Below are 25841 nucleotides of genomic sequence, written 5' to 3' on the forward strand. Positions count from 1 at the left end.
TTAGATACCCAGTTTGTTGTAATAAGTGAAAATCATTGCAGTTTAAAGACATTTGTTGCATTAACTATAAATTTTAACTAGGAGACTCTTAGCATGGAGTCCAAACGTCTTACCATGACTTTGAGGACTCTTCATGATCTGGGAACTGCAGAAAAATCTGGGAATTTTTCTCTTTAACCACTTTACTCTCTCCACTCTTTATGTATTTTGTTTGACACCTGAGCTAGTCCACTGAAGTAAGAAATTCTTGGCAACTGGAGCCCGGGCCTTTGTGTGTGTGTGTGATGTTTAAACTCTGTGGGTGACTCTATGCTATGATCAGGAATTGAGAACCAATGGAGCAGGACTTCACACTGCACAGATCATTTTCGCATACACAGATTCATTTGGTTCTTAGAAGAATCCTGTGATGTAGGTAGGGCATACATTAATATACACATTTCACAGGTGAGAAGAAATGAGGTCTAGGGAGATTTTGAAGAAGTAGGTGTTCTGACTCAGAACTCTGATGTTTTGCCTCACTCTATGCTATGTTCACTCCACATTGAAATTTTTGTAGTATCGCATCAAGTCAGTTGTTCTAGATATTTAATTGTCTCCTATTTTTTTTAAAAAGAAGGTAAAATAATTATTATAAAGCTATATAATTTAGGCTCTAATTTCTTGTTGAGTGGAATAATAGCCACCACACAATTGTTGTCCCATAACCCTGTCTATGTTGCTGTGTGGAAGTTTTTATCACCTGTAATTATTTATTATTTGTTTATTTATTTTGGGGTGTGTTCTCCCATGAGAATACAAGCTTACCCTGGGGCATTGAATTTATTTGATCTAGAACAGTGCCTGGAAGTTAGCAGGAAACTCAATAGCTATTTTTGAATTCACAAATAGAATATTCATTTGTTACTGAATCTCCTTATATATTATTTATTATTAAGTTAGAAGTGAAATATAATCTAACAAGTTGTTAATGTAATTCTAACTTAAGACAATTTAAAAAATATAGTGGTAAATTTCAATAAACATATTCTTAATGAATTTACAAAAGAATGAATGAATGAATGAATGAATGAATGATTCTCTATAATGTATAGTAAAGCCATTTACTATAGAGTGTATTGCTTTGATGTTAAATGCCATGTTAAATTTTTACTTGGCTTATTAGTTGTTTTATTTTGATGAAAGACTAGTATATCAAGTAATTTTGGATGTCATCAATTACTATGGTCTGAATATTCATGTCCCCAAATATCGTATGTTGAAATTCTAATCCCCAAAAGCATTCGTAAGTGGGGCTTAGGTCATGAGTAGAGCGCTCATGAATGGGATTAGTACCTTATAAAACAGGCTCCAGAGAGATCCCTAGCCCCTTCCACTATGTGAGGACACAACACAGCTAGAGGGCACCAGCTACAAACCAGGAAGAGGACCCTCACTAGAAGGCAACTGCACTGATGCCTTGATCTTGAACGTCTAGCCTCCAGCTATAAATGTCCTTTGTTTATAAGCTACTCGGTAGTATTTTGTTTTAGCAGCTTAAACAGACTAAGACATCAGTCAACTAGCTTATTTGTCCTTATCAGAGGGAGCTCAGCTGTAGAACTGATACAGTATTTTTAATGTAATTTTGTTAAAACTGCTGTATTTAGATAGCTCCTGGCATCTCTCATTAAACTGAAGTCTTTCAATTGTAAATGTTTGAGGCAAAGATAGTTTTCAGTGCTTTCACTGAGGATAAAAAAGGCAGCATGACTCAACCTTTTTTTTTTTAAGATTTTTTTTTTTTTTTTTTTTTTTTTACAGAGACAGAGTCAGAGAGAGGGATAGACAGACAGGAACAGAGAGATGAGAAGCATCAATCATTAGTTTTTCATTGCGCATTGCAACACCTTAATTGTTCATTAATTGTGTTGCAACACCTTAGTTGTTCATTGATTGCTCTCTCATATGTGTCTTGACCGCAGGCCTTCAGCAGACCAAGTAACCCCTTGCCAGAGCCAGCGACCTTGGGTCCAAGCTGGTGAGCTTTTTGCTCAAACCAGATGAGCCCACGCTCAAGCCGGCGACCTCAGGGTCTCGAACCTGGGTCTTCCGCATCCCAGTCCGATGCTCTATCCACTGCGCCACCACCCGGTCAGGCTCAACCTTTAATTGTTATAGGATAAAACACTGCCCAGATTTCAAGACTTAAAATAACGCTTTTAGTGTCCTCATTCTTATTCCCAGTTACCGGAACTCGTACAAGAAGAGCGTCTGTGTGGACATGCTGCGAGATGGGTATCACAAGTCCTTCAGCGAGCTCTTCGCTCTGATGGAGAAGTGGGACGCCCTGAGGGAGGCTGCGAGGGTTCGGTCCCTCTTCTGGTTGCAGAGACCCCTAGAGGAGCAGCCTGATAAGTTGGATCACTTCTACTGCTACCTGACCAGGGCCGAGGAGGCTGAAAGGAATGGTGAGTGGAGGGAAGATCCCAAATTGTTTCATGTGTGAATTTGAAACTAAGACAACTTAGAACAGTTCAACCTAGTTAATTAAACATCTTGATGGAGTAAATGACAGGGAACCCTAAATCACAAGGCTGCCCCAGACACAGGGGCATTCTAGTGATGTCCTTCTAAGCCAGGGAGACAAGGAGTAGAACTTTCTAATGTATTAAAATCTTCTGTATCATTATCAATCTTTCCACATTTTTTTCTTTTGTTTGATCTGAATATTGACTTTCACTGAGGACTATAATTTGAAAATTATATTGATCTTCTAGTATCAATAATAGAACTTGAAGGCTTCATCAATAAGTCCTACAGATTTCTTTAAAAAAAAAGATTTTATTTATTGAGTTTAGTGAGAGGAGAGAGAAAGAGAGAGAGAGAGAGAGAGAGAGAGAATGAAAATAAGTGGGGACAGGACCAAGAGGTATTAACTCATCAACTCGTAGTAGTAATTTCTCATATGTGCCTTGACCAGGCAAACCCAGGGTTTTGAACTGGAGACCTCAGTGTTTCAGGTCGATACTTTATCTACTGCACCTCCACAGGTCACACAAATCCTACAGATTTCAATCAGAGAATTTTTATTAGTAAATAGTGAGATGACATAAAAAGCTGCAATTCACAATTGTGAATGCAATTGTTAATTTTATATATTTCATCACATCATGTCTAACAAATTCCTTTCTCTGTATCCTAAAATTTTCTAGAAAGTCACTATGTTTCAAGTATTGAAGACAATTTTCTAATCCATACTATAATACTGATACTGTTGTCATAAGTATTTCTTAGTCATATATTAGAATTAGTCCCTTTATATAATCAAAGACAGGAAATCCTAGAATTTGACATAAATTTGGTATTCTAAATTATTCTTTTCTTCACCTTTTTGTGTGAAAATACCAGAGGACTCAAAAAGAGAGACTCAGGCCCCAGCATGATGATATCTACATTTCTTTCTTTCTTTTTTTTAATTAAATGAGAGACAGGTAGGCAAAGAGACAGACTTCCGCATGCACCCTGACCAGGATTCTCTTGGCAAGCCCCCTATCAAGCAATGCTCTGCCTATCTGGGCTGCTGCTCCATTGCTAGGCAACTGAGCTATTTTAATGCCTGAGGCAAGGCCATGGAACCATCCTTAGTGCTTGGGACCTCCATACTCCAACCATTGGAGCCATGGCTTGGAGAGGAGAAGAGAAAGAGAAAAGGGGATGGGGAGGGTTGAAGAAGCAGATGGTTGCTTCTCCTGTGTGCCTTGACTGGGAATCAAACCAGGATTTTCATATGCTGGCTGACGCTTTACTGCTGAACTGGCCAGGGCCAATGTCTACATTTTATTTCAGGTCTTTCTGTTAGAAGATGTTAGGCAATTTTTTTGTCACCTAATGCTACAATGGGGAAAATTAATGGAATCATGGAAACAGCATCGGAAGGGTAGCAGAAGTCTTTCAGCCTCTATAGTAGAGTCAGTATGTATTTCTCATCATCACTTACAAGTATGAGATACACAAAAATCCTAACAGCACCACCATAAGTGAACTAGGGTGTGTATGTGTGTGTGTGTGTGTGTGTAGGAGATGATGATTTATTTGTATTATGAAAAGTATTTAACTGTAGGACAGACTTTAAAAACAATTTGTATACTTCAAGACATTTAACATAGGAATTTTGTTTGGGGAAAAATTGTTACTTAAGTTAAGACTGTCCCAGGAAATGGATAAGGAATATGCACATTCACTCTTAAGAACTTGAATTAATCCTAAATCTTAAAACACACACATACAAACAATACCGCACACATATCTAGTATATAGAGATCTGTTAATAGTATCTCGAGATTCCATTGCATGCGGCTGTGGGACCTGGGACCATCATCCTGAAGCAGCAACCTCAGCATTCTCATTTCTTCTCATTGGAAAGATCGTCACCCTAGAACCCTGGTTGGCAAACTGATGCTCAGGAGCCACATGAGGCTCTTTGAGTGTATGGCTCTTCCTCAAAATATCACGTGCGGGCGCTACCTCGATAAGGAAAGTACCTACCTATATAGTTTAAGTTTAAAAATTTTGGCTCTCAAAAGAAATTTCAATCGTTGTACTGTTGATATTTGGCTCTGTTGACTAATGAGTTTGCCGACCACTGCTAGAGTCACTGAAGTTCATTTTATCAAAGCTATGGCACTAACAAGAGTCATCTCAAGTCAGTTCTCTCTCTCAAGACTTACAGAGCAAGAACCCAGACTTATTTAAATTATTTTACAAAACATCATTTTTTGTTTTATAGCAAAGAAGTGTTTAAATAAGTCAATGATTTTTTTTTGGATAATTTTTTATTTGTTGAAGTGTTCTTTGTCCTTGATAATGTTTTTTATGTTGCCTATTGTTATGAATCACCTTTATACCGTCTGTAACTTTGTGATTAGGGCCTTGTACCCCAAGGGGCTGGAGAAGAGATGACAATAATGGTAATGGGCAACTGAATCAATAGATAATTCAAACATATTCGCACTTGATTTTAAATTATTGTCAAGGGTTAAGCAACAATTATTTTTTGTAACATTTATTTAAGATACTCTATGGTGGAATAGACTACATAAGCCAAATCCCAAAGGATGTTTATGGGTTTTATATAAAGCAAAACAAAAATAATTGGTGAAATAAGTTTGAGAAACAACATGTGAATTAAAATTAATGTTAAGCAGGTTGGTTTACTGCAGGACTTAGCAGAATCTTTAACATGCCAATGTATTTTGTGTGGTTCACTGAAAGAGGGAATTAGTAAGAGCATTTACCAAATTTATTTTATCATGGAATCTCCTTCCTAGGGGGCATAATAAATATTGATCTAAATAATAAACAACAGTAAAATTTATTTCACCTTATAAATATACTTGCTAACAGTCAACTCAAGGAGGAATTAAAAAATACTTATAATGTAAAAGGTATTGGTCATATATTTGGATTGAACAAAGATTAAAAATTTGATTATGTTCTTTTATACTTATTCCTCTACCAACAACATCAACAAACCTCTCCATTTTTTCATAGAAAAATAGCTTAGCTGACAAGTTGTCTTTCAGTGTGGAACCTTGATAGCTCATATAACTCATACTGAAACAAAATCAAAAATAAAAATAAAACTTCATTTATGAAATGTTAGAAATGTTTTTCTATTAAGGTTTAATTACTGTACAACAGAAAAAAATATTTCAGCATTACATGTATTTTTAAAAAGCTCTTTATATAACTTTTTAAATGGGAAATAAGTATTTTACTTACAGGCTTTAAAAAATAACTTTCTAATCACTAAATATGGCAAAGAATATAAAATATTACAAAAAGATTTTAGCGCTGTACTCACAGTAGGTAGAGATGCAGAAAGGAAAGATTGAACATAGAAGTCAGTTCTGAGAGGAGAGAATTGTTTATTAAGTGAATGGCTCAGGTTAGTCTCCACATTCCCCTGTCTGTTGCAGAATGACTCTCTAGGACCCAGCTCCTTCAAAAATAAGGTGCCAGGGAGAATGGTTTTTATTTTACTTTATTTTTAGGTATAAAGCCTATTTTGAGATAAATCTTAATTTTCTATAGAACTAATGAAGCAATGTATGTAAAGTAATATCTTAGGTTTTAGAAATTTCTTTTGAGCCCTGGCCGGTTGGCTCAGTGATAGAGCATCAGCTCGGCATGTGTAAGTCCTGGGTTCAATTCCCAGTCAGGGCACACAGGAGAGAACCCATCTGTTTCTCCATCCTTCCCCCTCTTCTTTCTCTCTGTCTCACTCTTCCTCTCCCACAGCCAAGGCTCCATTGGAGCAAAGTTGGCTCTGGCACTAAGAATGGCTCCATGGCCTCCACCTCAGGCGCTAGAATAGCTCCCATTGCAATGAAACAATGCCCCAGATTGGCAGACCATCGCCCCCTGGTGGGCATGCCAGGTAGGTCCCTGTCGGGCACATGCGGGAGTCTGTCTCTCTGCCTCCCTGCTTCTCACCACAGAAAAATTTAAAAAAAAAAAAAAGAGAGAGAAATTTCTTTCAAAACACTGGTGTGACTTATATATGGTCTTGAAAGTTACCCTTTGCTATAGCCAGCCTGGTTCCAATTTTTATAAGCGTTTTAATTTTAATCTTATAAAAATGCTAGTGGGCAAAGTATAAGTATTTTTCATAATTGTAATCCTTTCAGGAGTATATCAGTGAATAATAATAATGATTATTATTTTAAAAAAATCCTTGGAAAGGTAATCCGGAGGCCCCCACATAGTCACCACGGTGCTTTCAGCATGGATGCAGAAAGGCCTGAGGATTAGGAATTTGTTCATATTCACCAATAGAGGGGAGTTTACGGGACTGAGACAATTTAGTAACACGATGGTTTTGTACAAGTTTATGATTGATGGTGGTGGGATTTATAAGACCGATTCACAATGTATTAGTACAGTTTTTAAATACAAATAGGTCAGATACCACTTCAGGGGAAAAGGGGATCTTTAATACACTAACAACTAATAAACTAATAATCTGTCTGAGTGAGAGGGATGACTGGTATTAATGCATTTTCAGCAGAAAAAGGTACTCATAGAAAACAAAAGCATAACACTCGTTCTTTCTTAACATTGCTAGTAACTTATGTTGCTAGAGACATTGGTAGAAAGTGTGTGGAGCTTATGGGGTCATCCTGATCATCCAATCCTATCAGCCTCATGATTGTTTTTCTTCTGAGTGAAAAAACCTTGCTATTTTCATATTCTATCTGCCTTCCTCTCTTACATTATCTTTTTGCTATAGTTATGAACCATTGCTTGCTCTGAAATCTTTGAATACTTTTTAATCCTTCAGTGGGAAAGGTATTAGATGATAACCACATACTCATTTCTCCCAAAACTACTGAGCATACTGCTAGTAGTTATTATTCTCTTTTGTCTAACAGACAGTCTAGTGCTTCAACCAAAGAGTATGTCCATTTCTAACATATTCTAGGTTTCCAGAAAGACTCTTTGTTGCTTTTCTTTTATGCACATTCTTTAATTACTAAAACTATTTTGATAGTTAATATATATTACGTTTTGAATTTTGATTTTTTAAAATAGTTAATCATATTTTAGAGAAAAAATAGAAAAATAAATGTTGCTCTACTGGTTTGCCATTTGAAAGGAAATGTCACAAGACGTTTTCCTAATGCTATTCATAATGTTTTTCTCTCTCTGAAGAATACTTCGAAGATGTCTATAATAACTTGTATGCTCTGGCCTGTCACTTCGATAATTCTGAAGACAAGTGGGTAAGGAACCACTTCTATGAACGATGTTTTCAGATCGCCCAGCTGATCAAAATCGACGGCGGGAAGAAAGAAGCCGAGTCACACTGGCACATGGGACTGCTCTTCGAGGAGGACGGTGAGTGGCCACTTGCCTGGATGCCTTGGCACGTGGAGGTCGAGTAGAAGACCCAAGGCTTTAGTATAAGAATATGATTTATTGAAATGAAAAAGCAAAGGTGTGTGACTTGAGGACTCACCTTTAGTGTTGCCTGCGTCCTGCCTCTGGCAGAGCGCTCGACCTCGAGTTTCCCCAGCGGGACAGAGAGAGAGAGCGCCTCCCTCCCCTCACATGTCCATGTCCTTTACCCACAGACATGTGGCACTCTTTCGATTTGGTTTTCCTTTCTTAGAGCCCTCGGTGTTCATTTTTAACTTGATTTCTCATGTAAGAAAATAGGGAAAAGGAAAAGCACACTTTGTGATTTTCCAAGTGCCCCATGTCCCCTATATAAAAACCAAACCAACTACATAACTCAGATACTGCCCCATCCTGGTTCTATAAGAATTTCGGAAGGAAATGTAGCCTTAAAAGTTACTTTATGGCCTGACTAGGAGGTGGCACAGTGGATAGAGCATTGGACTGGGATGCGGAGGACCAGCTTTAAAACCTTGAGGTTGCCAGCTTGAGCGTGGGCTCATCCGGCTTGAGCACAGGGTTGCTGGCTTGAGCGTGGGATCCATCGTAGACATGACTCCATGATCACTGGCTTGAGCCCAAGGTCGCTGGCTTTAGTAAGGGGTAACTCGGTCTATTGTAGCCCCCCAGTCAAGGCACATATGAGAAAGCTATCGATGAACAACTAAGGAGCTGCAATAAAGAATTGATGATTCTCATCTCTGTCTCTTCCTGTCTGTCTGTCCCTATCTGTCTCTCTTTCTGACTCTCTCTATCTCTGTCAAAAAAAAAAAAAAAAAAGACATGTCTTTGCAACAGAGTTCTGTGCAGTCATAGAATTACAGGTTAGATTGCAGCACTGTTCACAGTGGCCAAGACATGGAAACAACCAAAAAGCCCTTCAATAGAAGACTGGATAAAGAAGATGTGGCACATATACACTATGGAATACTACTCAGCCATAAGAAATGATGACATCAGATCATTTACAGCAAAATGGTGGGATCTTGATAACATTATACGAAGTGAAATAAGTAAATCAGAAAAAAACAAGAACTACATGATTCCATACATTGGTGGAACATAAAAACGAGACTAAGAGACATGGACAAGAGTGTGGTGGTTACCAGGGGTGGGGGGAGGGAGGACATGGGAGGGAGGGAGGGAGAGAGTTAGGAGGAGGGGGAGGGGCACAGAGAACTAGATAGAGGGTGGCAGAGGACAATCTGACTTTGGGTGAGGGGTATGCAACATAATTTGATGACAAAATAACCTAGACATGTTTTCTTTGAATATATGTACCCTGATTTATTAATGTCATCCCATTACCATTAATAAAAATTTATTTAAAAAAAAAAAAAGAATTACAGGTTAGAAAAAAATCCATTCAATGTTCATTCAACAAATATTTGTTTAGAACCTGGTGCCAAGGGATAAAATAGTAAACAAGCCAGATAAATCTTTGCCCTACTGGCACCTACATTCTACTGGAAAAAATAAGCCTTAATCACTAATAGTATATTAAGTAGTATTAAGTAAGATGATGAAAACTAAGATAAGGCAAAGGGACAGACAGCGGTTGATACTTGTTGTATGGGTTCACCTGTTAGAAAGTGAGATATGGGTGAAGTATGGCGTGAGCCTTAGGGCCTGAGGCAGGTGCAGACTGAGCATGTCCAATGACCAGCAAGAGGGTCAGAGTATCTGTCTGGAGCTGAGTAAGCAAAGTAGAAGGGGGAAGGAGGGGAGTCAAGGTTAGACCAGGAGACTTGGGATCACACTGGCACTTTTAAGACGAGGTGGAGACTTTGGATTTTATTCTAAAGTGATAGGAAACCCCACATATTTATTTGCAATAATGCTCATGGAATAAGGGTGTATTTTATTATGCTTTACAGTAGGACATCTAAGTGAGTGCAGCCCCACCCTGATCACATTACCCAAACTTACCCCACACTCAGCCACTGAAATGATGTAGCAACCGTGCTACTATGGTTACTGGTCATAAGATTAGTAGGTACTCCAATATTTGTTAAGTGAGTAAATAGATGAATGAATGAATGCATCAATCAATCAATGAATAAATCCTGTGATAGAAATACACTGAGATATTTCTTTTAAACGTCAGAACAAAGAAATCAGGAGTTATTGTTTAATAGGTATTGACTTTCAATTATGCAAGATGAAAACTTTCTGAAGATTGGTTGTACAACAGTGATATATAGAGTGTTTTGACTTTGAAATTACGTTAAAGTTAAGTTACACTGTTTTGTTTTGCAACTTCTTTTTGTCAGATCTAAATTATTTTCCTATGGCTTTAATCCATTCACAGGCCCTGAGAACCATGCCTTTATTGCCTGATGGATCAAGTGACTGCGTTAGTGTTGATGAAAATTCTAGAGATTGTCCTGGAGTGTTTGTTGTCCCTAGCAGTGGTGAAAAGTATCCATGTGGCTTTTATAATCGGGGGTAGAATTTTCATGAGCAGGGTAAACTAGGACTATCAAGAATATGTGGCTAGAGTGGAATGGGGACTCACCTGGCTGTAGGGTTCCCCCCGAGGTGACAGGGGTGTAGCTTCCGCACATCTGATCTGATTGGTCTGGACAAGCTAATGGAGACCCCGCAGCAACAGCTAGGCAGCAGCTGTGTTCAGGGGCAGGTGGCAGCATCCTGAATCCAGGGGTGCCCATTCAGGTTAAAGCAGGATACCAGCAGGCAGATGGCAAAAGCCAGGTTGTCAAGGCCCAACCGAGCAGGCTATGGTCCAGGGCATGGCTCCAGCACCCTCAGGGAACTATAGAGCAAATGAACTTGAGCAGAAGCCATAGTCACAGGGACAGGGCACCTGAGTGCGCTCAGAGCCACGTTCAGCCCACTGGCACATATGTGACCAGAACCAGGCGCAGCAGACAGGTTCTCACCCCCACTGCCCGAAAGATGGGGCCCTCCTATGCAGTGTGGCCCAGCTAGCACTGACTCAGGGCTGGCCATCTTATTCTTCAAGTCAGAATTTACTTTAGCTGGGGTGACACACTTGAAGTAGTCATGGACTGACAAACGTTTGTGCAAATCAGTGGCTGTATCTTCGGTCAGAATTGTGACCTGTTTGTAAGCATTTTTATCATGCAAACAGGACGAATGGTCAAAGAGCATTCATGCCATGTCTGTGAAGCAGTGTCTGAAAACACCAGGTTAATAAGAGACATGCCCATTCAGACTCCAGCAGAGCCAGCTGTCAGACCTTCAGGGAGAGAGAGCTTGTTAAAGAACAGACATGAGTAGGGGAGCACCGGCTTCTCCCCAGTATGATTTGGGGCCAGGGCAATAATAACATGGTGATGTGGCAGAACCCAGACTTTAGTCCTTCCCTCCAGGTCAGCATTAGCAGTGGGTGATCCCCTGGTGTGATCAGGGGACTGGGGTCTAAGCCTTGCAGTTCTATTGGGAGCTGGTAAACTAGAGCGGTGTGGCCCACATCAGCAGTTCCCACTGAGCAAATACCATCCAATTCCAATGGATGGTTTCTAAGTATCCTTTCTCACCTTTGTAGCAGACTACACTACTCCCACTCCATGGGCTTTGAGTCTGGATTGCCTGTGGGAGATCAGGAGGATGATTAACTAGAACCAGATGCCGGGAGACGGCCCCGGGCACTGGCCATGTTCACTGAAGACAGGCAGGGGAAGACCATTGTAGGAACAGCTTAGGAAGCACACAGCATTCAGGTCAGAAGCCATTCTGTGACGTGAGCGCAGGGATTGATTACAAGCTAACTGGGATCCACAGCATTGATCCCAGGTTCTCCCAGTGGCTAGAGGAAGGCAGAGTTAACCTGTTTAGCTTGTTCCGTTTAGGTCTTAGAGTTATTGTTGATGGGGACAGTCTCCAAATAGTGTATCTCAGTGTGGTTTGCCGGGACCCAGAGGGCAATAGGGTGGTGTTGTGCAGACACGCTGAGATGACGCTCAGTCACTAACTGGCTATCCTGACGGCTGACCATGACACCACCAGCAAACTCTCCACCCAAATGGTGGTCTTTATCTCCAGTCCCCTGACTTGCTTCCAGAAGGCCATGCATAGGCCCAGTCTGCTGGGACAGTGCCATGCTAACAGGGTAATTGGTCAGTAGCACTCACAGCAGGCCTGCTGGAGCAGCACTGCTCTGAGATGACCCCCAAACACAAGAGTGGTTGCAGGTAGACTGGTCCCCCACTGCTCTGTCGTTGTATTATATGTTTAGGGAAGTATCATCCAACTCCTGGTGTGATGGGGCCGGACAGAACAACAATAGGAAGTGCAGCAGAGCCTTGGTACAGGCTGAAGTCTGTCAGCTTAGCATTCATGCTTTGAGGTCACCCAGCCCCTCCCGTGCGTGATCAGCAGAGGGGGAGAGTGTGGGGACTGAGCTGTGCCTGTGGATATGTGTATGATGTGCCATGCGATACAGCATACAAATAGCAAGAGTCACCACACAAGCTTTCATAGTTTGGGGAGCACCAGCCTCTCCCCTGTCAGGAGAGACAGACTGGGGACCAAGCCTTTGCAATAGGTCAGGATTTATTCCCTTAAAATCACAAAGCCTAACTGGTTTCCTTGGAACCTTTTTGGAATCCATCTTACTTTCTAGGAGACCAGCCCACGGGGATCAGTGCCGAACAGGTTAACCCTCCCCCCTTACATCTTTAAGTTCTGCATAAAGAAGGCTATTAACATAAAGAGATTATGGACACCAAAGTCTTGTCCTTTAAGAACTAGGATAAAGCTAGGACCATGAACAAGACTCTAAGCTTCCAAATGTGCTCTTTCCCCAAAGACTAGATGTTTTCTTTTTAAGAAATGATCAAAGTAGAAGAGAGCCAGTGAGTTAAAGTAAGAGGATCAAACCGCAGTCCTGGAAGAGCTCCTGCTAGACCCTGAAATTGAGTGAGGGGCTGTCGCTACACCTGTCCCACGAGCATAGGAGGAAGCAGAGCCTTCCACCAGCGGCACGTGGCCAGTGAAAGGAGCCAGGGCAGACTGTTTACTCTGCTTTCAGAACTGAATGGACTATTTCCAATTGAAGGGTGTGGGAAATGCAAGGAAAACAAAGCATTCATCTCAGAACAGCTTCCTGAGTAACTGATTTGACTCCTCCAAGCCCAAACCCTTTCTATATATATGTGTAAGGGAATGACGTCTCCCCTGTTCAGCAGTCTGGGCATTAGGCTGGTTGGAGGCACAGCCATGAAGACCACTTATTTTTTCAAACAAAGGCCTCCTGCAGGGCAGCCTCTCAGGATGGTCCTCATACACAGTCTGATCCTTGTGCCCCATCCTCTCTCTGCCTTGACCTCAGATTTGCCGTGGGCTTGGGCTCCCACGTGCACCTCACTGTGACCGTGTCTGTGATTCTAGTTCTCTGTTTGCTTGGTGGAGTAAGACTTTTCCAGCCATCCCACAGACCCTTGTCGTGGGCTCCCACGTGCAGCCCTGTTTTGCTTCGCTTCGCTTCTCCCATTGGTGCCGAGAGCTCTTAGTAACCACGCTGCCAAAACAGGACAACTGTTGTATACATTGCTGGTTCTTTCTGTTTGCTCATGTGAGAGAGAATTTCCAATTGTATTTGTTATCAGTTGATTCGTGAACTCCAAAAAGATGCTGAATTCTTAACCTCCCGTACATGTACATGTGACCTTAATGACACAGGGTCTTTGTAAATGATCAAGATGAGACATCGTCATTAGGGTGGGTTCTGATACACTCTTAATGGCTGTCCACCTCGTTAGGCAGCGAGACAGACATGTACAGACGGGAAATGGTGTAAAGGCGTAGGGAGAGCACTATCTACAAGCCGAGGAGCACCTGAGGCTACCAAAAATGAGGGGACCACCAAACAGATTCCCCCTCGCAGCCCTCAGAAAGGGACCCACCCAGGCCAGGGAATCCCAGCCTCTAGAACTGAGAACAAATTCTGCTATTTAAAACACACAGTTTGTGGTTCTTTATAATGGCAGCCCCAGGAAACTAACACACTATTCAATATGGTGTCAGTAATTTTTCTTTACTAAAAAAAAAAAAAAAAAAGAGTTGTTATTTCAGGGACAAAGGAGAAGTACAATAATGGTAGAGAGCTAGGACTTGACATGTGAAGAAGTCTGACAGATAAAATATCTGTGATAGAATGGTGAGCAACTGAATACTATCTAAAGTAACATTTTTAAAGATTCTTAAAATCTCATATCAACAATCCTTTCCTAGAGCTTTGGCTTTTTACCTTATTCTCTATTCCATTATAAACATCACTTCATTTGGTGAATATTTTTATTCTTTGGCATTTTAAATGAAGTTTATCATCACGGTATTCAGTTCTCCAAAGGAAAAAAAAGATTAAAACACAATAATATCATCAAAGATTTTAATATCATCAAAGATGCTGCAACAAAATTGATAGGAATTTCCTGATAATTTCTTATTTGTCATGGAATAATGTTTGCCCGTTTATTAGAAAAACAGCTTGAATAACTAAAAGAAATGCAAAGGATATAACAGTTTTTAGTGTGGTATTTTATTTTCTCTTTCATTCTATTAAAATTTAATAGAGACGTAAGCGCTGTTGAGAGGATTTAAAACCCATCATACGTGGCACGTCTCATCCCAACCGCGCAGCCTCTGGAGAAACGCTGACGGTGCGGAATGGAGGGAGGTGTGTTTGGCGTGGTGTGCCCTGTAGCACCGCTGGAGCTGCTTACCTTGTGTATATACTATTTTTTAATTGGGGGAAAAAACTAGCCAATTTTAAAAAATCCATTGAATTAAAAAGTGTAGCTAAGAACAGAAGATTTTTGCAGTTGGTAAGAAAGAATAGTGACCATTAAAGAGCGATCACAGATGCAATCAATCCCATTATTAATGATGTAGAAAAGGGGTGTGTGTGTGAACTATTGGTTGGACTTTAGATAGCAAGGGAAGCCCAAATCTACAGGAGTATTAGAAATACAGGACAGATGCTTTCAGTAAAGATATAAATTGGAAACCTGCAAACTGAAACGCAGGGATTCAATTAGTGGTAGCTGAGAAGCTGAATGACTCTCTTTGTTTAGATAGTTAACACAGCATTGGAGCGGAGGCCATGGGTGCTGCGGCCATGGGTGCGGTCTAGCAGAGGAAAGACGATTGGGTTGGGCAGTGAACTCAGCTCTCTGGACATTGAGCCGGTTCCCTGTGTGAGTCTGGATAGGCTGTGGCATCACGGGGACCCTGCTTTCCTCGTCTCTAAGGGGAGGGGGTGTGAGCACAGGCTCTTTGCTTTTGGTTCATTGCCAGCCCTGGCTTCCTTGCTGCTTCCATGGCTATTGAAAGATCAGTCTTTAAAAACTCTGTCAACTCCTTTACCAACTAGGGAAAGAAAATAATGCCAGTTTATAAAAAGCAGATGGAGCCTCAAGTTCACCTCTGGGTACCACTCTTCATTATCCAAAGTCAAGTCTCTCCTTTTCTGTTAGACCCCTTTGCCCTCTTCTACCCGCCCCCCCCCCCTCTTGTCATCACCACTCTGTTGTCTGTGTTTGGGAGGGTTTTGTTGTTTTTTTTGCTTGATCCCTTCACCTTTTCACCCAGCTCCTCAACCCCCACCCCTCTGACAGCTGTCAGTCTGTTCTCTGTATCTATGCGATGACTCATTTTCTGTTTAAGTTGCTGCTGTCATGTTTTCAATTTTGTAACAATGAGGGCATACAGAATGTCGCAAGAGAGAACAGTACTTGAACGGATAAAGGGCACCTCATTTGATGTTTATGGGTTCACTGGTGGCATATTGAGGAGGGGGCGGGGGCTACAAACAATAACCACTCCCAACAGAACCAATTGCCCGGTGGTTCCTGTCGAATTGTGACCAGAAGTTGGCGGGCTTTCCTGCTGGAGTCCCTATGTCCTGGTGTCCATCCCCTGCCCGCTCACACCGCGAGGACAACCGCCCAAGCTCACTGGGAACATTTTATTCCTCTTCATAGTTAAAAAGTAAGTTCTATTTGTTTCTTTCCCCTCACTTGAAACTGCTTCTAAATTAACATTTTTAAAAGTCCCTTAGGAAGTAACTTTGCAAAAAGATTCTCTTGTAAACATGCTATTCCATTCAGGTGTCCTGTAAACAATATGAAATAAAGCCAGTCCAGGTAGTGTGTAAGCATGGACCTTGGGCGCTCGGGCTGGCGCGGGCCTGCTGGAAGCACCTCCCCTTCCCTGGCTATGTCATCACAAGGCTCAACGCCACCAGCGCGTCTCATCCCGGTGGAATTCCAGGATTGGGTTTAGAAAGTGGGCACTCGGGTACGTTTTTTAAGGCCCCTCTGCCTAGATCCATGGTGGAAACTGGTCACTTTATATCAGAATAAAAGTGAACTTAATATTGCAAAGTTTTTTCATAAGTAAATTAGCATTGCTTTTCCGATATAAATTAATTGTCACTTTTTGGGGCCTGTCAGTTTACTCTCTATCTACTGTGTGAACTTGTTCATAAGACCTTTTAGCATTTAATCAAGAGATCCTTTTAAAGTATTGATAGCCACCAGAAAATTATTCGATGTTTGATCTGTGTTAAAGAATCAAAGTCCAAGATCTTTGAATGGAACTTAGAATAAAAATGTAATTAGGTTACATCCCTAAAGTCTGATATATCTTTAAACAAGACTGCAAATGAAACTTTATTAGAGCTTCAAATGAATTATTTCATTGCCTTTTTTTTTTAATTCATTTTCTTCCCCTTCCCTTTCATGTCTGTGTTGCTGGCAGAGCGGCTTGTATTTTACCTGTCTTTTTCGGGGTGTTTTAATTATTTACTGCTTAACGAGCAGTGCGGAGAGGAAGCTCATTCGGAGCGCCTGCTCTGAGGCAGGGTTCTCTTTCTCAAAGCTTTGCAAGGAGGTCTGGAGCACCTGCACGGAGCCTGCCGTTCCTGACACCCTGGGTAACTAGTCCGGGTGGTGTTTCCCCCGCTCCCCTTAGAAGAGGCCCGGCCCAGCAGATGGTCCCAGGACTGGACCAACCTGACCTAGAGGGAAAGTCGGGAGTTGGGTGAAGTGAACTGTTGCCAACTAGTGTCTCAGCGGGCTCTTAATCTGGGGAAGTGACTCTGTTCTATGCTGTTTTTTGAAGCATCCCTCTCACAGGCCCACCCAAATTTATAAGGCAAACCTGGAAAACTAATCACAGGGCAGGAAGAGTTACTGAATGTGAGCAAATCAGCAGGCACTCTGCGGGGTGCCAGCACAATTGTTGTAATGCCCCTCATAGCCACGCCCCCAAGGTGGCGTTGTCCTCATTTCAGAGCCCTTCAGAAAATGGTATGACTGGTCCAGTGATATCACGAGGCCGAGGTTCAAACCGTGATCTCTGCCTGTAAGTCAGACATGGGACACAGTTTCTCAAAAAGGGTCACGTTAAGGAAGAAAAGCCCCCTGGTCTTTGGTGGTCAGGTCTGCCACCTACTTGTTATGGGAATTTAGACAAGAGAAGCCCTAAGGCTTATTTTCCTTATCTCAAAAATGCAGATACTAACAAATATATGTAGCAGCCACCATCATGCATGGCACATGATAAGTGCACAACTAACATTGCTTTTTCCCTCCACACTCACCTTAATAGATTGTTGTCAGTTCATTAGTTTTTTCTGTGATGGCCAAAATAGCACAGGCTTATTTTCGATCGAAACCACGATGCGTAGGGAAAAGTTAACACTCTCCTCACTCACCTCCAACTTCTGTAAGTCAACCAATACTGATACTTTGGTATATATGCTTCCATGCCTCTCTCTTTGCTCATATAAACATATACACATAATCGGTATGTGGTTTTTTTAAAATCCTGAGCCATATGTAACTCAAGTAAGAATTGCATTATCGATTAAGGCCAGAGCAGTATAATTCATTAGTTGATCTAATGTCAAGATTGACTTTATTTCTCCTCAGACTGTAATGGTTGCCAACACCTTCAACTTAGTATTTTAAGATGAGGTGGAAACCATTAAAATAAAACTACTATTTGAGGAAAATAGTAAACTCTATGTGCTCTACGAGGTTTGTAATGGCTAGTGTTAATTTCCTATTTATACATTACACAAATGTTTCCCACTTTTAAAAATTAAATAATCTCAATACTTCCAATTACAAATATTAAGAGCGAAGCTATCTAATGCTTAATCCTTAGAAATAACAGAACTTGGATAGAAACCACTATATAAAGTTTATTAGAACATAGAGCAGACAAGCCTGCTCACTGTTTCCATCGCTGCCCACAATTCAGCTGTCTAAAATCAGAAACGACATTAATAACAATGCTTCTGGAATATTTTAGGGATCCAGACAAGTCTTCTGGACTTTGTTTCTTTTTGTTTATTTTTGTATTGGCTTCAGATGGACAGCATAGTGGTTGGACAGTCACATATTTTACAAAATATTCTCCTCAGTATTTCCAGCACCAGCCTGGCACCATATATCGTTATAACAGTATTATAGGCTATATCCCCTATGCCAAATTTTCAACCCCATGACTATTTTGTAACTACCAACCTGCACTTCTTAATCTCTTCGCCTCTTTCACCCAGTCCCCCAACTCCCCACCAGTCCACAAATCTTCTGGATTTTAAAAATCAACTTCCAAGCATCGCCAACATCAGTTTTAAAGCCCTTGGTGACTTTCTTCAATACCAGTCTTTCTTGGGTCCTTTTCATTGTCTGGTTTAGTGGCCCATACTCTTCATCAGAGGTGTGGTAATGTTTCTATAATGTCCATTGGAAGTCTTTGCTGAAGATGATAAGGAAAGAATTTCATTTTCTAAATAGCATCTTAAATTTCTTCTAAGTATCCCAAAGTAGCTACAAAAGTTATGGGCACATATTCTTCTTGATTTATTAGGGATGCTATTGAGTTACAGAACAAAATCTTTGTTTACCAGGGTTCCATTTGGCAGCAGGATGCAGGAAGTTATACTACAGAACACATCTACTCTGACCAGAGAGAAACCCTTGAAAGGAATAGTTTACACTGGGAAGTGTGACAGATCCTTATCTATTTTGGCATGTACAGTGTCATTATAGTAATCACAATTGAATGGATAAACCTAAAGATAATATAAAATGTTCATGCAGCTACACTGTCATGGAAAGCAGTCTTTTGTTTTTACAAAAAGGCCATAACATTTTTCTCCTTCTGCTACTATTCAATATTGCTTCTAGCAGATTTTATGTCTACGTTGTACGGAATAGTAACTTAGCACCAAAGATGTCCAGTAGCTCCATATTAAAATGTAATATAATATACATAAAGCTTTATTGTTCCCTTAGTTTGCTGTTTTAAACTAAAGTGAAATGTTTCCCTAAATTCCTCTACAAATGTGCACAATTTAGAACTAAATATGCTGAAGACTTACACAAGTACTGCTGAAAAAATAGGTCTATGGACCTGTCAGATTATTTTCATGCAATTGTTTCTGTGGCATTATTTTTACTGGCAAATGTACAAGTTGGTAGAAAAGGAAATAATTTGCTACCTTCAGAACTGCTGATACATGGAGCTAAAACAGGCCAGTCTGAGCATCTTAGAGATTGTGACATTTTAAATTACCCAAACAAAAACAAAAACAAAAAAAACGAGGAGCCATCTTTACACATAATTAACATCTTGCCTAATAAATGTCAATTCTAGACAGAGTCACACTTTATTTATGAAATCCTATTTTATTCAAACTTGCAGTCACCCTTATTATATTGCAAACTTTGGATTTGTGTGCTGTTTTCTTAAGTGGAGCAACTTCTTTTTTTTTTCTTTTTTCTTTTCCCTCCCCCTTCAAGTAATCAATGCACTGCTGAATGAGTTCATTTTAATGCACTCAATCATGCCTCTAATGTTCGTAGCTTACGGGCGCAAGCATCAGTAATGCAGGAATGTTATATGGCTTTAGTTTGGGCCATTTCATAAAATATTCATGGAATCAAAAATGTGCATCAAAATAGCGGCTGGGAGAATTACATTTATGTTCCTGCTTTTATGGCAGCTTCACATTTAAACCCATTTGTGTTAATATCTAGTCAATCTTCCTACTTTAAAAAAAAAACTAAAATGGGAGAGATCATATACATTCTCCTTTGCTTAATATTTGTTCTAGACATCTGCTGTGATACAACAAATATCTATAAACTTCCCGAGATGTTGTGCAGGGAAGAGGGGCGAACAACAATTTGGATAATACCCAAATAGATAAAGTCTTATTTTCTCTACATCGTGTTTGTCTTAGCATCCTACCAAAGCAATTTTGCAGTTTACCACATTGTCTGGGTTTTGTTTGTATTTTTAAATAGTGGATGGATTTCTTGTTTGTGTGAGCTTCAGGCAAAGTGAAACTCCTTCCTAGTAGTTTTATTTTGCAGGTGCACTTTCTTTTATGTGACAAACAAAATGTATTTCCTCATGTGTCAACCTTTTTATTATCTATGTTAACGTCATATAATTGTTTTTAAAAAACAAAAACAAAACCTTGGGGCTGAGGCTGCTTCTCTTCAGTTCTGGATTCTCTTGTTCTATGCGATGGCTCAGGAAGTGTCTCCTAAGGTGTGCTTTCTGATACTACCTCACTTTTTTGAGATAGATTGATTACTGGTGGTATTGGTGGAAGGCCATCTCCAGTCTGTCCAGCAAACACATTTTGGCTCCATTTTCTCCCCTGAGTCACTTGAAATGTCAGTGGACTCTCTGTATTTTTGCCAGGCACTTAAGGTGAGCTGTAGTTAGTATGCCTGCCACATCGTGGCCGCTCTTGGAATCCTTGTTACTCACACGAATGATGAAGATTTGGTAGTAATTCCAGGAACAATATGATAGAATTCCTGCCCCCTCATGAGACTTTTACAAAGAAGCACATTTCTGAGGACTTCTCTTTTCTGTCGTGACTTCAGTTAACTTTTATTTTTGTGATACCTGGGTGCGACCCTCGTTCTTCTCTCTGACCTCTTCCTCAATAGGAAATAGTGTTGGCGTTGGGTAATTCCAGAAGAGGACAGTTATCTGGGCATTTGTCCTTCAACAAGACTGATGGTAGAACCTGGAAATCTGGCCTGGTTCTAACATATTTAAGTTTATTTGCTAACAAAAGGTAGACTGTATGTGAACATTCTGAAGAAGTTACAAAAGGATGCTCTGAGCCAAGTTGGAAAATCTAGTCCATGATCTTCATTTATATTTCCATTTAGCTTTGTCAAAACAATCACTCTGTTGATGACCATTTATGGTATTTTAGGTATATTAAATTTAAATTTAAAAACAAGATATATTATGTCCTAATAAATATCTAGTCTCAATATCAGAGTTGTTATTAAAAAAGTAATAAACTCTTTAAAATCTTATTCACAGTTGGAAATATAAATTGGATGGAAATCATATCATTGTTAATCATGCTTAAAGGGAAATGCTTGCATGTGTAAATTATGATGCTCCCTGTATAGTACAGACATATGTTTTAATATTTTAAATAAAATATAATGCCATTTTTATATGTACTTTCAAATTCTGACCAGCCTTTAGCAGTTTAGCCAAGTCATTTGCATGCTTGTGGTCATTTGGATCAAATCCCTGCTGGCTTATTACTGACCTGTTTGCCTCCAAATGATTTTAGAAATGAATCCCTACATTCAAGAAAGACCGGATAACTCTGCTTCCTCTGTGTAGGTTCCGTGGTGTGAATAGTGCCAATCAGAATCCCCAGTGACCTTGTCTGTGGCCAAGTGGTTAAAGAAGGGGAAGTGAAACCATGACCAGCTAGCTATGGCCACAGGTGACTAAGTCTGAGGGCCCCAAGGAACTCCAGGTGTCCCACAGATGTCATTGCATGGTTCAGGGGAATAGGAAATTTGGATGCAGGCCAGGTAACTGGTTGTCCATCCGACTCCTTCAGAAAGACCCATCAGAAGCATACAAGGGGCTAACGTCTAATATGATAGAGGTTACCTGTGATCGCCTGAGCAGAGTCACAGAGTATTAGAATAGGAAGAGACTAGAAGTCACCTAATTTAAGCATTACTTTTGACTTGAGAGATTTATGTCCAGACAATACAAGATTCCTGACTCTGGGTTGGTTGACTAGTGCTGGATGTGATGGAACAAAGCTGTATGTGTTTTATGTGATCCTGGCTTTAAATCCTAAACACCACTTTTTAGCCATTTGAGTCACTTAACCTTTGTGAGCCTCAAGCTTTCTCTTTACTGTAAAAGTCCTATTTACCTCACCAGTTCTTTGAAGGTTAAATAAGATAATGTATAAGGCCGAGGAGCCTTCCATTTTGACCACTACCTAGCACAGCAGTTCACAACCAGTGGGTCGCGACCCCGGCGGGGGTCGAACGACCAAAACACAGGGGTCACCTAAAGCCATAAGAAAATACATATTTATTATACCATACATTTTTAAATAAAATATGTATTTCTGATGGCTTTAGGTGACCCCTGTGTTTTGGTTGTTCTACCCCCGCCGGGGTTGCGACCCACTGGTTGAGAACTGCTGACCTAGTAGGTCTTCAGGAAAGAATAGTCCCCTGTTCTCTTTTTACCTCAGCACCTTGGACCATGATCCTCCCTGTGGGAGATCTCAAGTAGACTCTCTGAGAGCTGAACCTTGGCCAGTAATCATGAACTAAGTAAGCACTACTAGCCCCAAAGCTCTAGCAAAAATCAGATTCGACAGAAAACAACTATTCGCAGTCATTCCAAGGTCTCCTTCCATGGTAACCAACCAACAGCAATGTCCCTTCTCTCCTGATTGGATGGCCTGACCAGGGTGCCTATGGCATCAGTAACACAGAAGGAGTTGGCTTACCTGGAGTACCAGGTCACAATCCCACCTTTGCTCACTCTTCCCAACCCTCCCCCTCCCCTGTCCCTCCGTCTCTCCATCCCCCACGTTCTCCCTTCCCCTTTCCTCCCCCACTTTCCCTGCCTCCCCACGTAAATCAAATCTTGAACATGACCATCAACTCTCATATTTTATTTAGCTCACTACGCCTCTTTGCGTGTTGGGCTATCTCCTGGCTCTCCTCCTAGGATTCTTTGTAAATCTTTTCTTTTCCAGCACAACTTTGGACCCTCTTTCCATGTGGACACTGTGTCTGACCATCAGTGCTGTCAGATCCTTCCTGGTTTCCTCATATTCACAGTGTTTTCTGGGACCGTTGGGTTTACGCACAGTTCCCTGTTTCCATCCTTTCCTGTTCACATGGCCATAGAGAAATAGGTGTCTGGACTTTATGAATAGATGGATGCTGGATAGGAAAAAAGAACTCTCGCGTACACCTTCCCGGGGTTGTGGAGCTATACTTTACAGGCAGAAATATGGTTAACAGAGGAAACATAACACACATATATGTCAATGCCTCATTCGAGTTTTTTAAAAAAATGAGGGTCATGGGTATTTGGAGAAAGGTGTTACTGGTGAGAGGTGCTACTGGAGAGCAATGACAAACGATGCCTGTTTGTGGGGGGGGGGGAGGAAAATTGTCAGTTAAATGTAAAGATAGATTAGAGCAGTGAACTTCAACCTCGAGTGTTTGTATCAAAATGGAAAAGGATTGAAAGTGATTTTTTAAATAGCTCCTATTGTATATTTCTTATTACAAATGAACATATTGTGATGATAGAAATGTTAGAAATACCAGTGATCAGAGAGAAAAAAAAATAAAAGCAGGCAAAAATACATTCATCACCATATACCACTGATAATGATTTGTAAATATTTTCTGATTTTTTAAATACTTTCCCTTATAAACACCAGTCCATGTAATAAAATATCCCTATATAATACTGTAGTTAGTATAGCATTGTCATTTTTTACCATGTGAAAATTTAATAATAGAAATCTATAAACATCTCTGACATATACCCCCCCCCCCCATCTGACTGCATCGCTGCTGATACACCCCGTTCTGCATGGCCTGGCCACACCTCTTACAGGCCACACCTTTATTGAATTTTTGTACAGATTATTTGATTATTATCCGTCTCTTTTGTGTTTCTGTGTGACTGCTATTCTTCTTTATGTGTACATTCTGTAATACTTTAATATTGATCATGTTGATAACAAATTCAGTGCACAAAGTAGGGGGAAATTGTATGCAACGTCTCGGTAGTGGCTCCGCCATCCTGTCCTGTCCGTCCTGGACTATCCAGTGATCCTCTCCGAGGAAATGCATTGAGCCGGAGCTGACCTAAAGAGGGGTAATTCTTCTTTTTTTAATTTTAATGGGGTGACATTAATAAATCAGGGTACATATGTTCAGAGAAAACATCTCCCGGTTATTTTGACATTTAATTATGTTGCATACCCATCACCCAAAGTCAAATTGTCTTCCATCACCTTCTATCTGGTTTTCTTTGTGCCCCTCCCCTCACCCCACTCCTCCCCCCCCCCCGCCCTCGTACCCACCGCACTTTTGTCCATGTCTCTTAGTCTCGTTTTTATGTTTAAAAGAGAGATAATTCAATCAGTCAAGAGAATATTTTTATATAGACTCGACTGTGTTTTTTACGGAAAGAGTAAGTTGCACTTAAAAACAAATGAGTGGCTCTATTTCCATTTTTTTGAGATATTATCACTGTCAACTGATAACAGCAGCTATGTTTATTGAGCACATACTCTACATCAGGTGTTAATGGCTCACATTAACAACTTGAATAGTAATTATGGTAAAATCCTATAATCCTATTTTGCAGAAGAATTAAATCAGGCACAAGGAGGGTAGTAAGTAGCCTGAGGCTAAACAGCAAAAATATGAAAGTTCAGACAGGAACTCAGGCTGTCTGTAGCTTGCACTCATCCTTGACCACTACTGTTTGAATGCCTAGATACAAATGCTTTTCCAGTTGATTCCAATTAGCAAACCCCAGTACCAGAAAAGGGTATTTACATTCCTGGATATCGTGAGCATTTCCACAAGGCCGTTCACAAGTGAAATACAGTCCACAGCATGGGGCTGCAAATTACCCTTCCAGAAATGGGCTTGCCCGGATTTCGAGGAATGGAATGACTCAAAGCTAACCTAAAGCTTTGGCTTTTGGAAACTATATTTGAACTATGTTATGCAATGTAATTCAAGAAGGCAGTTAAGTTGCATTTCAGTTATTCATCATTAAAAAGAACACTGTATACAAATGCCTGCTTGGAAAGGTCACACTCTGAGAAGTAGTTGAAGAACCCATGAAACTTGAACTTGAAATCTGTAACAGATGCGCCTGTTCCCAAGACACCTAGACTCTTCTTGTGAAGGAAGATTGCTGTCTGTTGAAAAAGCGGGCAGGACGGTGACGGAGAGCACAGACCCTGGATTCAGACTGCCTGGATCTGCTCACGCACTGGACATGCGAGCCTCACCTTCCCTTCTGTAGAATGGGATCATGAAGCTATTCCACAGGACTGCTGTGAAGATTAAATGGGAAATGCATATCAAGCACATAACACAGTGCTTTGCATCTATAATCTTAAATGAATGTTAGCTAATATGATTGTCCTTAATCATTATGAATGGTCTTTCCCACTCTCACTAAACATCCGTCATTATAGTTGATTTCTTCTTTTATTTTATTTTTAAATGAGAGGAGGGGAGATAATGAGGCAGACTCCCATATGCGCCCAGACCAGGATCCACCTGGCAACCTCACTGGGGGCTGATGCTCAAGTACCAAGCTATTTTTAGCACCTGAGGCTGATGACCAACCTAGCTATTCACAGTGCCCGGGGCCATGCTTGAACCAAGCATGTGGGAGGGGAAATGGGAGAGAAGGGAGAGGGGGGAGAAGCAGAAGGTCTCTTCTCCTGTATGCCCTGACCAGGGATTGAACCCAGGACATGCATATACCAGGCCAATGCTCTATCCACTGAGCCACCAACCAGGGCCCCTAGTCGATTT

At 40.7% G+C, this 25841-nt stretch overlaps 1 protein-coding gene across 1 annotated transcript in view; it reads left to right on the plus strand.

Annotated features, from left to right (window-relative positions):
• The window catches only part of TTC29 (tetratricopeptide repeat domain 29), a 116605-nt gene that overhangs the window by 29104 nt on the left and 61660 nt on the right, over positions 1 to 25841 (plus strand). Inside the window, exons 4-5 of the mRNA XM_066253457.1 lie at positions 2227 to 2450; positions 7696 to 7881. Of these exons, the coding sequence (XP_066109554.1) occupies positions 2227 to 2450; positions 7696 to 7881 (410 nt within the window). The remainder of the gene's footprint in view (positions 1 to 2226; positions 2451 to 7695; positions 7882 to 25841) is intronic.

This window comes from Saccopteryx bilineata, chromosome 1 (assembly GCF_036850765.1).
Source record: "Saccopteryx bilineata isolate mSacBil1 chromosome 1, mSacBil1_pri_phased_curated, whole genome shotgun sequence".
NCBI classification, from domain to species: Eukaryota; Metazoa; Chordata; class Mammalia; order Chiroptera; family Emballonuridae; genus Saccopteryx; species Saccopteryx bilineata.